General features: G+C 42.0%; 1 protein-coding gene across 4 annotated transcripts; it reads left to right on the top strand.

Annotated features, from left to right (window-relative positions):
* The first annotated feature begins 277 nt into the window (after positions 1–277).
* Positions 278–6,341, top strand: TMEM217 (transmembrane protein 217). 4 transcript variants are annotated; one of them, XM_081914506.1, is made up of 3 exons: positions 278–415; positions 855–954; positions 5,415–6,341. In XM_081914506.1, exons 2-3 carry the CDS (start codon positions 952–954, stop codon positions 6,006–6,008), a joined length of 597 nt encoding a protein of 198 aa, XP_081770632.1. In that variant the 5' UTR covers positions 278–415; positions 855–951; the 3' UTR covers positions 6,009–6,341. The 4 variants fall into 4 exon arrangements, with proteins under 4 accessions (XP_081770632.1, XP_081770633.1, XP_081770634.1 ...); XM_081914507.1 differs by lacking the exon at positions 278–415 and adding an exon at positions 444–737; XM_081914508.1 differs by lacking the exon at positions 278–415 and having other exon boundaries at positions 745–954.
* The last annotated feature ends 8,281 nt before the right edge of the window (positions 6,342–14,622 follow it).

The following is a 14,622-nucleotide window of genomic DNA, read 5'->3' as shown; positions in this document are numbered from 1 at the left end:
CGCGCGCAACGCGCGAGAGGCGGGGCGATTCACCTAGTGCTGCACAGAGGAGGGGGCGGGGGAGGAGGAAGGCTGCGGCGAGGGGGCGGGGGGAGCCACGTGCAGTTTGGTCGAAGCGGGAGGCGGTTTAACTGTCAAAAGTGGCGGTCCTCGCGGAGAAGCGGGAGCGGAAAGCCAGTGAGGGAAACCAAGGCAGGCTGGGGGCTGCCCCCTCTCTCAGGGAGGAAAATAATAAACAACACTTTCAAATCTAGGCAGTCTTCATTAATTATTGGGAGACTGATGGTTCGAATCTTCCATTAAAAAGAGGACAATTTTTGCAGAGGCGCTACTTTTATGTGCTTTCTTCAGCAAAGTCACCTTCAGCTCCTACCTGAAACTCCTCAGAAGCCCTCAGATTGCCCTCCCTTTTAATGTAGGTATTATGCTGTTCTTCACAAGGATAGATTTTAAACTGCACATTGGTGCGAACAGAACACCCATCAGATCAAAATGAGTCCGGCTTATTCAATAGAGAGAGAGAATGCAAGAACTTATTTAACTTTGGCATGTTCATTCCTTTAATGTCGTGGGCACAGTCAGGATTTATGTTGCTGAGGGGCAACCTGTCATCTGCCTGGCTCTGTCTAGCAGATTCGGAATGAAATGTCTCAATGACAAGTTGTTTTAAATTACTTCCTTTTGCCCCCAAGTGCCCCGAAAAATCTGTCAAAATCTTTCTACAATTTCTATTTTTAGTTAAGTATTTGTATTTATTTACTTGAGGCGGGAGGCAGCTGTCTATCCACTTGGACAGATAAGGTATCAGCATACAGATATTCCAAGTGTGTTACTCCTCTAATGTTTATTCACAGGAAGCTTGCTATAAGTGGCATTGTTTTCTGATGCAGCAGTAATCCTTGGAAGAGATAAACAACTGGGGTCACAAGAGATCAAGTGAACAGACTCAAAATGGTGAGAAGAAATGTGCAGGATGATTTACCTTTGGCAGCAGTTAACATCAATACAAGTACAGAGCAAGTACAGAACATACCTGCTCCCTTGTGCTCTTCATCCATTGCACTTCTACTGCTTGTCAGAGAGGGAAGTGGTGACCACATTGCCACAATTCAGTCATGTGTATTACTTCAATTGGGAAACACATTTTTAGCATTTATCTTCTTCCCCATCAATGCTGCTATTCTGTGCTTTGCAACCACAAGCCATTCAAATGTTTTGAACTGTATCTCCCATTAACCTCAAAACATGTACATGGCCTATCCTGTGGCCATAAAATGTGCTTTTAAAAATGAAAAATAAAGGATGATTATACAAGGCCTGTCTGTCACCACACTAGCAATCTGCCACTGAGCACAGTGGGACTGGGCCGGACTGCAGGGCACTGAACCTCAGCCTTGAGACACAGTCCTAGCTGCACCACTGAGAGTGATTGATAGCTGTTCTGTGCAACTGCAACACTATTTTTAAGGACTAATAATAATAATAATAAGGCAGTAACACATAACCAACCATTTAGAAAATAAGGTTCAATGAATTGAACTAAAGAGAGCATCAGTCACCACCAGAGGTCAAAAGAATCCTGTCACAGTGTCTGGCACCTTTTCATTTCTTCAGCTGTATTCCTTGTGCTCGTCCCCTTTTTATTTTTCTGCCAGAACTTCTTCTTAGAAACAGTAAGATTTCAGTCTGTTAAGAACAATATAGTAATGAAATTGCTTAAATAATTAATAATTAATTCCTATTTGACTAATGAATTTCTTAGTGATTTCTTCTCCCTCCCCCCCCCCTTTTACCTTTTTTCTTCTCCCTTTCTAACTTTTATTGGGTTCAACATTCTTTGCTGATAACTAAATGATAACAGCAAGCTTGCATTAGTTACTTTTCTGGATATTATAATCAATTGTGCTGGAAAAGAAAGCAGAAAATGTACAAATGAGATGGAAGCACATTTTAAGACTGGGGGAAATGCAGGCTTTCAAAATGGGTAAAACAGATTTTAAAATAGAGTAAGTGGCATGCTCAATACTAGAACAATTAAAACATTTTTTACTAAAGAATTTGAAGGTGATTATTTTTAAAAGCACAAAACTATTTTAAAAACTATAGAGGAAAATGGATTGCTGTAGAATACGTTATAACAAATTCATTGAAGGAAAGAGACAAGGAGATTATCAATAAAACAGTAAGTCTGTCAAATTCAGTAAAACAATTAGAACCTAGATTTACAGAAATAGAGAAGAGAATTAAAAATCACACAGAAGAAAGAGGAAAATTAAACCTGACACTTCTAGGAATCTATTGAGGTTGTGACCTGGATACACTCAAGAGTTTGGTATCCCAGGAGTTAATACAGGCAACAGAGATAAATCAAAAGTCAATTTTATTATATCAAAAGGGAATTAACTAATTGCCTCAGAAAGGAAACAGCACATTTACTAAACATTTTAAACAAAATCAATAAACAGCACACCAAGAATAGAATGAGGCTTGGGAAAGTTAAAATCACGCAAGAGTTATTCTTAGAAGTATTCCTAGGACCACATAGGAAAACTATCAAACTATGATGTGGTCAGGCAAGGAGAGTTGCGGGGGGGGGGGGTTGTTGGCTGAAGAGGTTAAGGTTGTAATAGAATGTGGGGGTGGGAGCTGGCTAGAGCTGTTTATTTGCAGAAGAGAAAGGGGGGGTCAGAGGAATGATTGGGAAGGGCTTTGGGGGAGTTTTAGGTGAAAATCAGAAGAAAAATGGAAGACTTTGGGACAGTGGCTCAGATTACTAAGCATAGAGAGATCTGAGCTTTTGGGGTGAGAAAATTAGGGAGGAAGAAATTAGCGTGACAAAGGGGGAAAGGAGAGACTGGTATCCCCAAGAAAGAGGAATCTGATTGGTTTTCAAAGTGTAAGGTAGAAGGGGAGGGAGGTGTTGGACAGCTGATGGGCTTTCTTTCTAAAGTTTAATTCCTTTCCTTATTTTGTGAGCCTGAGGTTCAGTGTGTTGAAAGCAAGAGTACCTCTTCAGCAAAGCCACTTCTGGCCTGCCCAGGAGGTGGGGTTGCGGGCTTCACGCCCACCCCACATGAGCGGGGGCTGGTCCCAGCCCCCGCGAGAGCAGGGGAATCCCGGCCGGGCCAGCCCCCCCCCCCCAGCCAGCCATTCACTGGCTGTTTGGGGGGGCGTGGTTTGCCCTATTTAGAGCCGGCACGGAGGGGGCTCGCCCTCTTTTCGCCGGCTCGCCCTCACGTTTTCCCACCCTCCCTCCCTTTAAGTAGGCTTAGGTAGGTCTTTGACTTTGCTATGGACTTCGGTCTGTCGCCGCAAGGGGCATGGTAGGAATTTTTCCCAATTGGCAATTTCTGGCCTTTTGGTTTTTCGCCTACCTCGTAGCAACTCGTCACAACTTCTCGGCATTTGGCGGTAGGCATTGGTAAGAAGGGGTTAAGAGGATGTGTGGGGGGGGAGGAACGCCATCACCTCCCCCCAGCGAGCGAAGGGTGGTCCGTTAAAGGACCCCGGGGGGCGTGGCCCTGTCCGAAGCCTATGGAGGTGTGGGCCAAAGGCACGCCCCAGAGCGGTGACCCGGGGGAGCTCCTAGTCGACGTGCCTCACGGGAGTCTCCCCCGATATAAGGTTAACCCTTCCCCGTGTCTCCAGCAAATGGGCTGGAGCCGGATAGTCGTTAGGACCAATGCCTATGCCAATGCCTCTCATTCCTGAATTCAATAAAGTTGTGGCCTAATTCGCCCAATTAACCTTAAATTTGGTGTCTCGTGTCTTTATTTATCCTGGCGGGGGGCGGGAACTCGCCACGCAACAAAGGGGATAGGGGGAAAGGAAAAGTGGGTAGGTGGGGGGAGTCTATCAGAAAATTCCTTGACAATGAGGTGAGATCCCTTTAGTACCCAAAGGATTCCTAGCTAGTAAAATGAAAAGCATCACCTGTTATGCCTGAGTTAGTCTCAAAAATTAGCATAGAAACAAATTCTCTCTTCCTGATAGTGAATTGGCAGTGTTTGAAACTCCCATTGTTCTAGGCCATTATACCATTTTGCAACAGGGAATTTCATTATTGTGATCAGTTTCTGAGTTCTGGGTGCAGTACTGTGTCTGAGATTTCAGATTAAAACTGCAGAGTAGAAGGAAAGGACGACCTTTTTCTGCCTCCCCACTTCCAGCTATTCTCTGAAGACTGGAGAAGAGACGCTCTTACAATATTAGGAGGGTGGGTGGGCAGGGGAAGGACTAAACCACATGAAAAATGAGCATAATATTTTAGCTGCTGTTCATTTTCAGCTTTGTATTCTTGTTATAAAAAAGTGCACCTAGACATTCCATTGTTGTGCCCATAATCTAGGTTTAAGGTACCATTTAGCTCCTAGCTTTCATATCTCAATTTCTAACACTGTGAATGGGTGTTAAAAAAAAGAAATGTCAGCCAGGAAGAGCTTGTTTTTAAAAAGTTTGCAAAATGATTTCAAGAAATGCATCTATTCCTCTGCTCTGGTGAGATGGAGTTTGACATATCTTTTGGACTTTTCAAGCAAAAGCCTCAGACTATTGGAATTTATTGCTTCCTAATTTGAGGAGAGAGTGGGAGGTTTGATAGCTGGGTGCCAATAGCTTAGTTTGATTTGGTCTTTTACTTACTTCTGATTTACAAATGATAAGGAAAGAATGGCAGAGATTTACACTGAAAGGAAACAATACATTTTAGAGGCGCTGTTACAACTGGGCTGGTTTGGAATATGTGAGCCTGACTTTCTGTAAGGAAGACCTCTCCAGGCCAAAATCAAAACTTATTTCTGAGTTGCAGGCTATCATAGCAATAGCTGGATATTTTTAGAGGTGCTACATAACACTTGGTGGGATGGTTCTGCCTCTGCAGATATCTATGCACTCTTTTGGATTCTTGAAGTCATGCTGCAAACATGCAATTTCATATGTTGCTGTTGCTTGTGCATCCAAGGTCACCTTCATGTGACCTGCTTACTGAGCCTTCATCCTGATTTGTTTGCACAATTTTTGTGAGGCAGTTATAAAACATCCACTGTTCGTTGCACATTCATTCTGATTTCTTTGCTGGAAGGTTATACAATATTGTGTTAAGCAACTGCTATTATCCCACAAGTTCCCATCACTTTCCTTACAGCAAAAGGGGTGAGTGTGTAAGTGGATTTGTTGACAAAGAGTGCATAATGTACTTAAATTTTGTAACATGTATTTCTGGTAAACAATTGAATTCCACCCACAAGACAGGACAGTCTGGAAGCAACCTAGGTGTGCATCAATATATTTGCATTCTCTCCTACTCTGATGTTTTGTATTCATCTCTAGTTTAAACATATCTTTAAGCTTTCTCAGAGAGTTCTGGAAACATTTTCCATATCCTGCACTACTAATTCAGTTTAATTGCCTTTCAGGGGATTTTTGGAAGTGAGAAGATGATCATCCTGTTTGCAGGTGGTATCTGTGGTGTAGCTCCAAAAGCAGGATCTCTTCTAGCTGGTGTCTATATGATTCTGACAACCAATATGTACCTGATCTTTGAGGCTGGTCACCTAAATCGCTCCCTAACTCTGATACAACTGCATCAGGAAGAAAATTATTCAATTGGAATGATGTGGGTCATCCCATATTACTATTACACTGCAATCGGCTTGGCTGTTATAACTTATCCTATATGTTTCTACTTCCTCTTATCCATCCAGAGGCGAGACACTGTAGGATTGTTTATCTACATTGTTTGGCTCATCTTCTATGATCTAGCCAACATTGTTCTCGTAGTTCTAACAGCAAGGGCAGCTCTTTATTCAATAAGTGACTTGGAATGGTTTGGATTGGCTACCAGAATCCCCACAGACTGCTTTTGGCTTCTCTTTATCATAACATATCTTCTGATGCTTATTGAAGGCAGAAGCACAGGGAGGATGTCACTGAAGACAAGGCGGATATCAAGACGTGTGTCAGAGCCTCCCAGGTTTAGGCTGGGTATCAATGCTAGGAGAGTTCAATAAGAGTTGTCAGGTAATTTGTGCAAACTAGCAGGCTTGCAATGCTTGGGACATAGCAAGATGAGTACAGTTCATCAACCTTGTATTGCTGGCCACTGGGAGCTTTAAAAGCCTCTGGTTATTGTTGCCTGCCTGGAACTGCAAGAACAGAGGGATTGTCAAACACTCAGCAGGGCCGCAAAACATGGGTTTGTCTTGCCAGAGTTGCAAATCTGGTGTATAAATTCATGCATTCTAAGTGGTGCTGCATGTGGTTTGACTTTTTTTTTTTAAAAAAATTCTTATTACCTTATTGGATTGACCTGATGTCCTTAATAAACATATATTTCCTCTCCATTGTATTTTGGATTATTCCCCCTCCCCCCCCCCATACACACAATCTTGTTTTGCCCGATTGAGTTATGAAGACATGTGAACTGTATCATCAGAATATTTGGGCAAGGCAATAGTTTCCTTTCTAACTCCTATAATCACAATGATATGGCTGTGGAAAACTGGGATCATGAAATTCCGTGGAAAAAGCTGATGTCTCTAATAACATATGTGCTTGGATGTGAAATGTCACAGTGAAGATTATTTATTGCTAGATTATTATTTTTAAAGTAGTGTTTGCTCCCTTTCTTTGGCCAGAATGACACACTGCCTCAAGGTTACTAAATACCATAATACAAATGCAGAGGTGGGGACTTTGCAGGGGGAAAGCAGTTGGTAGTGCTTAACCACTCACAACTCTTTCCCAGTAGCTGGCTTGATTTTAGCTGGTCCCAAGATTGAAAAGAAACCTGGTGAGGCAGAAAAGTCAGCCTAGGGAGAGTTCAGGGAGAAAGTGGCAGGAAGAGGAAGGATAGAGCAGTCACACACACACACACACACACACACACACACACCTTCCCTGGCAATGCCTACCTCACAATCCCACAGTCACGTTTTTCAGCAAACACACTTTGGCAAAGTTTGGTGTAAGTCAAGTAGTTGTTTTTCTTGAGCTTCTTTCATTTCCTTAACCAAAGCGGATTTGTGTGTGTGTGGCTGGGGAAGGAGCAGAACAGTGGTGCAATGTCTGGAGGTACAGATTTCCCCCATCTTTTTCATAGACATGGTTTTGTTATCAAATGATGTTTTTGGGCAGTCAGGTCCACTTGCCTCTTCACAACTGCCGTTTTATTTGGCAACATTTTAGCAACAGTTTAAAAAAACAATATTGTAATTGGCACTGAAAAATAGGAAGGTGACAGTTCAACTTGGTTTCATACCCAAATAATTCATCTTAATAGTTGTGGAAATTAGAGCATAATTCAAAAAACAAAAATATAACCACAAGGGACATGTTTCTCTATTAGTCTCTATTAGTTACTACTCTCTAGTGTATGGCTAGGAAATCTCAGGCCTGGGGGGCCAACTGCAGTCCTCCAGGATTGTCACCAGACCACATCCCTTCCCAGGCCCCACTCCTCACTGGCCCTACTCCATTCACTCCTTGTGTGTTCTCACCTGGCTGGAATGTGTCCTTGAACTGCAGTAATGCTTCTTACTTACCTGGATGGAGAAGAGGGTATAGAAACCTCTGAATTGTGCATGACTTGAATGTTGCCTACTATACAAAGGCCAGAGGCACTACAACGCGCCTTAGCCCCATCAAGCACAGCCAATGATCAGGTTGTGGAAGGTTCCTTTACATCAAAACGAGACAGAGAGGTACAACTGTGTCATTTGCACACTGATGGCACCGTACTACAAATGCCTAGACAACACAGCTCTCAACTGGAAGACCTGCACCTTGCTTTGCTGGCCCTTTCCCATCTAGCCTGGGAGAGTGGAGTGCTGACTGACTCCAACTACAAAAGCTGAAGCCGTTGAACAGATTCTTGGGCTGGAGTATTGTTTACAGGGGGTTGAGAGAGCTGTTGCTGTTATTGATATTATTGTTGTATCTTTAGTTTTAGATCTTACAATTTATGTGGAAATTGTTTACATTTGGTTGTGTACTTTTTGATGTGCTTTATTTATTGTTTATGACTTCTGTTATCTTTCTAATTCTGTAAATCTTGTCATGTTGTAAGCCACCTTGAGCATAGTTTCAACTATGGAAAGGCGGCATACAAATAAAATGATGATGATGAGGTTTCAGATAGGTGTCTGATAGCATAGGACATAAAATGGACCTTGTAGGACCCCCCTAGTACTACTTTCTGGTCATGACTTTGCAGGTAGGGGTTAAACCACTGTAATACAATGCCTGCACCTTCCATCCCCCCCGGGTTCAGAAGGAGACCATGGTCAATGGTGTCAAAAGTCTTGAGAGACTGGGGAGAACCAACAAGGCTATGGTCCCAATTGTCTCCTGATGTTCTGTCATTAGTCGGGGGAACCGGGTGTTTTAGTGGTAAAAGGAGGCTGAAGCCAGATTGAAATGAATCTAGATAATTGCTTTGTCCAAGCATAACTGCACCTGCCAGTGGCCGCCCTGTCAGCCACCTTGCTCAAGAAGGGACTATTAGAGACTGAATAGTAGTTTTCTTAAAACCCTTGTTTCTTCAAGTTCAAGCCTTACCACGACCTTTCCTTGGGTGGTGGGCATAACTCCCTCTCATAATGAAACATTAACCAATACCTGGATTCATCCAATCAATCCCTGCCCCTACAAAAATGTTCTTTTTTTTAAAAAAATAATTTTTATTCATTTTTCAAACACATAATAAGAAATAAACAAAACACAAAACAGAAAAATACAAAACATTTAAATCATAATCTTATTTTCATACACCTTCTTTCCTCCGACTTCCCCATACCTCCCTTTCGCTGCATCCTTATTTTGCAGTTCTTTAGCAACCCATTAGTCAGTTTATCTATTAGTTCCCTTTCATTAAATTTCCTTAAACTTATTAGTTACAGCTGTAATTCTCTGCTTCTTACCCCTTGACATCTTAACACTCCTAAATTTTACAACAATTTTTAAGATACATTTTAAATTTCTTCCAATCCTCTTCCACTGTCTCTTTCCCCTGGTCGCGGATTCTGCCGGTCATCTCTGCCAATCCCATGAAGTCTGTCACCTTTGTCTGCCATTCTTCCAGAGTAGGTAGTTCTTGCATCTTCCAATACTTTGCCAGAAGAATTCTTGCTGCTGTGGTAGCATACATAAAAAAGGTTCTGTCCTTCTTTGACACCAATTGGCCAACCATGCCCAGAAGAAATGCCTCAGGTTTTTTAGGAAAAGTCCACTTAAGGACTTTCTTAATTTCATTATAGATCATTTCCCAAAAGGCTTTAATCTTTGGGCAGGTCCACCAAAGGTGGTAAAAGGTACCTTCAGTCTCATTACATTTCCAGCATTTATTATTGGGCAAATGGTAAATTTTTGCAAGCTTGACTGGGGTCATGTACCACCTGTAAATCATTTTCATTATGTTTTCTTTTAAGGCATTACATGCCGTAAACTTAACACCAGTGGTCCATAACTGTTCCCAGTCAGCAAACATAATATCATGACCGATATCTTGTGCCCATTTAATCATAGCTGATTTCACCGTTTCATCCTGTGTATTCCATTTCAACAGCAAGTTATACATTCTTGACAAATTCTTAGTATTGGGTTCTAACAATTCTGTTTCTAACTTTGACCTCTCCTTCTGAAATCCTATTTTCCTGTCTTGCTTAAATGTCTCATTTATCTGATGGTAATGTAACCAATCTCGAACTTTGAACTTTAATTTCTCATAACTCTGAAGTTTAAGCTTCTCACCATCTTGTTCTAGGATTTCACAGTATTTTGGCCATTTAGAATCCATATTAAGTTTTTTCACTGCCTTAGCTTCCATTGGTGACAACCACCTGGGAGTTTTACTTTCCAACAAGTCTTTATATCGAGTCCAAACATTATATAATGCTTTCCTGACAATATGGTTTTTAAAACTTTTATACACCTTTGCCTTGTCGTACCATAGATATGCATGCCAACCAAAGTTATTATCATACCCCTCCAAATCCAAAATGTCTGTGTCTTCAAGAAGTAACCAGTGTTTCAACCAGCAAAAAGCTGCTGATTCATAATAGAGTCTTAAGTCTGGCAGGGCAAAGCCCCCTCTATCTTTTGCATCAGTTAAAATCTTAAATTTTATTCTGGGCTTTTTGCCCTACAAAAATGTTCAGCCATGATGGACAGAGTTGGAGAGAACAGGTAGCTGGCCTCACTGGAGTGTTCTGTCTATGTGAACAGGCTGCAACAACTGAAACTGATCTGGCAGTTTGAAACACTGCAGCTGGCTGGCAAGAAGAAACATGAAGGAATTCAAATGCATGCATGCTGTTTGCATTGTGGGGTGATGATTTTAAAACTGGGTCTGTCTGGGTACTAGCCTGCTCCCACCCACCCACTCCAGCTCAGCCTACAGATTTGTAGCAAACAGATACATAAAAACACAAGTCTCTAGCACTCTCTTCACAAGGTAACTCTATAAAGGCTGTCTATGAAGTTTCCTATATAATGCAAAACACCACACAGCACCAAAGTTGGTTACATTATGCTTCCATAACAAGCCAGCAGATGGTGCTGTTTCCATGTAAAAAGTTAAGATGGGTCTAGTGTTTTGTTTTGTTTTGTTTTGTTTTGTTTTAAAAGCAGCTATGGAAAGTGGAAATAGCAACAGAGGAGGTAATTTTGATCAGGAAAATGACACAGGGTTAGACATCACCTCCCCCAGTGCTGTTGCTTATTTCAAGCTGACAAGCAACCCACAGCTGCATTTACATAAAATAAAATAAAATAAAAATGAATTAGGTGGTCCAGTCATGAAACTCTCACATATAATTTGACACACTGCCTATTTGGGAAGCTGCTTTGAGAATAGTAGGTTCATTGCCATGCTGACTGATGAGAAATGTAGTTTTGGAAACATTAGCTGCAATTAATTTTCATATATTGTTTCCTGTCCTTGTGGGACCCCAGTACTCATACAGCACTTATTTTTCTTGTTTGAAAGGCATTTTAAGACCCTGTCCTCTTTAAATTTTGTTCGTTTAATGGATATACAGCTGCCACTGTTCTATAAAGCCAGCACTGATCATCCTAGATTGATTACTAGCAAAGATGGGAAAGGGTAACACTCTCCATTCCCAATTCATTGAGAAAATAAGTTGAGTTAGTTGTTGTATAGAGTTGCAGATAACTCATTGCCTGTTCAAATGATACATAACAGTGTTCAAATGACACAGATCTGGGGAGGAGTAGGAGTCGGTGTTGGGCTCATGCATTTCTTCCCTGCTGAAAGAATATCCCAAGCAAAGCAGGAGATACTGCATTTCTTTGAACATAGGCCCTCCCTTACTCTGTGAGATCAAACATCCTTTCATGAGGTACCCGCCCTTAGCAAAATGATACATATGGGAGTATGTCTCACAAAACACCTTGGGAATGTCAGGACTCCTAACACCAGTTGCTATGTAACAGTAAGCAAACACCTTGCATGGTGCTAAGGTTGGTGCTTCTATTTCCTGTACATGCTTGTCAACACAAAGTGCATTCATCTCATAGCAATAGCTGTTGCATCTGGTGGTGTTTGGCAGTATGCTTGCTGAGAGGGGCTATTTCTCCATGAGTCTTATAAGAGTGGCAGGAACACAGGAACACTCAAGAGCTGGAGAGGGGCTTTAGCATCCCATCCCATCAACATCTGCCTTAGCCACCCCACTGCTACAAGTTGAGTCAGGAATCACCTATCTGGACCAGTGATGAGATGCCCCAGCCTTTGGATGGGCATAATCCCCCCCCCAATCCTCCCACACTAGCAAGCAGCCATATTTTTAGATTTGACAGTGGGGCAGTTTAGGAAGTGTTGCTTCTGCCACATCAAAATGCATTGTTAGAACTAATACACACATGCAATGATGCCCAGGGAGAAAATGCAAGCACTGCTAAGGTTCTATATGCCATGTTAAAGGGTGCTGGTTGGTTCCAACTTGTTCATTCAATTCAGAGATACAAAAATAATCTGAATCTGAATTGAATATGGATGTGAACTACATATAAGTAATTAGAAACCAAGTTCATTGTGTCATCCTACGCAAACACAAGGGTCATTGGTCCTTGATTGCCATACATGGAGAAAGCATGAGAGGACAATTCCCCTCCTTAGTCCTGCTTATAACTGCCTGTTAAAGTCTCCTTCAGATGATTATTCAAAGCTTTTCTCTCCGACACAGAAGGCAGAATAGAAACATTGAAGCTGAGAGTTGGAAGGGACCCAAGGGTCATCTAGTCCAACCCCCTGCAATGCAGGAATCACAGCTAAAGCATCCATGGTAGATGACCATCCAACCTCTGCTTAAAAACCAACAAGGAAGGAGAGTCCATCGCCTCTCGTGGGAGTCTGTTCCACTGCCGAACAGCTCCAACTGCCAGAAAGTTTTTCCGAATGTTTAGTCGGAATCTCCTTTCTTGTAACTTAAAGCCATTGGTTCGAGTCCTACCCTCCAGAGCAGGAGAAAACAGGCATGTTCCCTCTTCTATCCCTTAAGATATTTGAAGGTAGTAAACAGCAATAGAGGCACTGCAGTCTAGAGCGCAAAGACTACAATGTTGGGAAGTTTCTGTGAATGCCCGCATGATCTAGACAAGATGAGTAAGTCAGTCAGTCAAGTGTTTATGTTGTGGAAACCTTTCGTACTTTAGGCCAACTGCCCCAGGGTTAATTCACTAAAAAACAATGAGCATTCTGCAACCCAGAGAGAGGGTTGGGAGCATGGGAGGTGGCTGGTGGTGTGTTGGATTGTTATCTTCACTGAGCCAAAGATGGCGGCACCTTAACTGCATGATGGTAGCTGACAGCAGATGCTGCATGTCTACTTTCCCCGACTTTAACATTCAGGTTGTGTCATAGTCCTGTGTTTCCCTGACATCTACACACACACACACACACACTGCAACCACATTGCTGTCTGTGGCTGTTAGACAGGATGTGCTGAATGCTGTCAGGTCACAGCACCGAAGATCCCAGACCTTAGGAAAGATGGAGAATTAAGTGTGTGGTGGTCATTTCCTATAATGTGACATTTGACCCTGCGTTTCAGTGAACTGGCAACAAAAGTCTGCCACAACCATTTTTTGAACAAGCTCAATTAACTACAAACTCCCAAATCTGGTTTTCCCCCTAAAACCTGTGGCAAGGTTTTGAGCCAAATGTCATGTTTTGTGCTGCTCCCACAAGTGTATACAGTATTGACTTGTCAAATAAGGTTTCATAGCTTACCACCCACAAAGTTAAATCTGCTTCAAACCTCCTGCTTTCTTCCATGCTCTTCTATGGGCCTCAGCTTTTGAAAATAATGTACATGTACTTACTTACATATGCAGTGCAGGGCCCAATGTGCTGTAATTTTTGTATTTCATTTTCCATGGGATCCTTGCTGAGTGAGGAGACTCATGTCATTTCCGTTACTGATATAGCAAAGGGTGGGGGAAGATAGTAACTTCCTACTGTGGCTTGTTTCTATCATTGGATCAGCCTCTGTGCAGCTTGACTTTCTAGTCACTTTGTCTCCGTTGTGGGAAGCTTTTCTCAGAATAAGTAACAGTCAACCAACACTTACGGGAATAAGGGTGGGCCTATGGCAGTCTCACTAACACACATAAGCGCTAATTTAATTGAAATTCAGAGGACCTGCTTCCACGAATTGCATTTAGGAGGCAAATGTTTGAAGGCAAGCAGGCTGGTGTTGATAGCTGAACTAATTTAAGGGCCAGCCTACATAGTGAGATTTCTATGATCAGATCTTCTGACATTTTAAGAAGTGTCCAAAGAAAAAAGGTGTATAAAGGCTATTCCCCCTGCTGTAAGATTTGGTGAAACCCAGTTTGGTGTTCACAGGAGAATTAGGAAGCACTGGAAGCTCAGTATCTGTATTTGAAAGCTCATTCCAGCACCTCCTGCAGTCAATGTATTAAAAAGAATTGCAGCTAAAACTTTTGAAGAACAAAAGATTGTGTGCTTTTTTTAATGAGCTTTGCCACTTCACAAAACAAATGGTAATTGTGGCATAGAAACACCCTTCAGGCTATAAGCCTGTGCATATTTGCCTTGGAGTAATCAGGGGACTTCACTAAGCCAAAATGGAGTTAAGGTTGCAACTTAAATAGTACACCAATTGCTGGTGTAACTAACACACAACCCATGTGAAAAACTCCAGTCACACATGCCTGAATGCATGCAATAACAAAAACAGGGCAGTCCAATGGGTTTGGCCATTGTAGTGGCAGAGCAGAAATCATCAGATATGGGCAAGTGAGGAAAATATAGGGTTAAATAGGCAAGGCATTCCCCAACTTTCTCTTGACTCATTAACTAGCCCCTACCTTCTCCCAAAACTAGAATCCACATTCTAGGTTGGAGAATTTATGTTGCAATATAACTGAAACTTTCATACCCAAAGTAGTTTATTGGTACCATTAACCCAGCATTTGCAGGTTAACTCAACCTTCTGTGGCTTTTCTTCTGCTGACATTTTCTCGCCGGAAATAGGGCTACAAAGAATTTGAGATAAACATTTTGCAGTAACATTGTGAATATGAAACAAACTGGGCATCCAAAGTCTAGTACTGCCCATTGAAGAGCCAGACATCCGA

This window comes from Podarcis melisellensis (genome assembly GCF_964234715.1).
Source record: "Podarcis melisellensis genome assembly, chromosome: 6".
NCBI lineage: Eukaryota > Metazoa > Chordata > Lepidosauria > Squamata > Lacertidae > Podarcis > Podarcis melisellensis.
The sequence above is the reverse complement of the archived record's forward strand: the minus strand, read 5'-3'. Positions and strand labels throughout refer to the sequence as shown.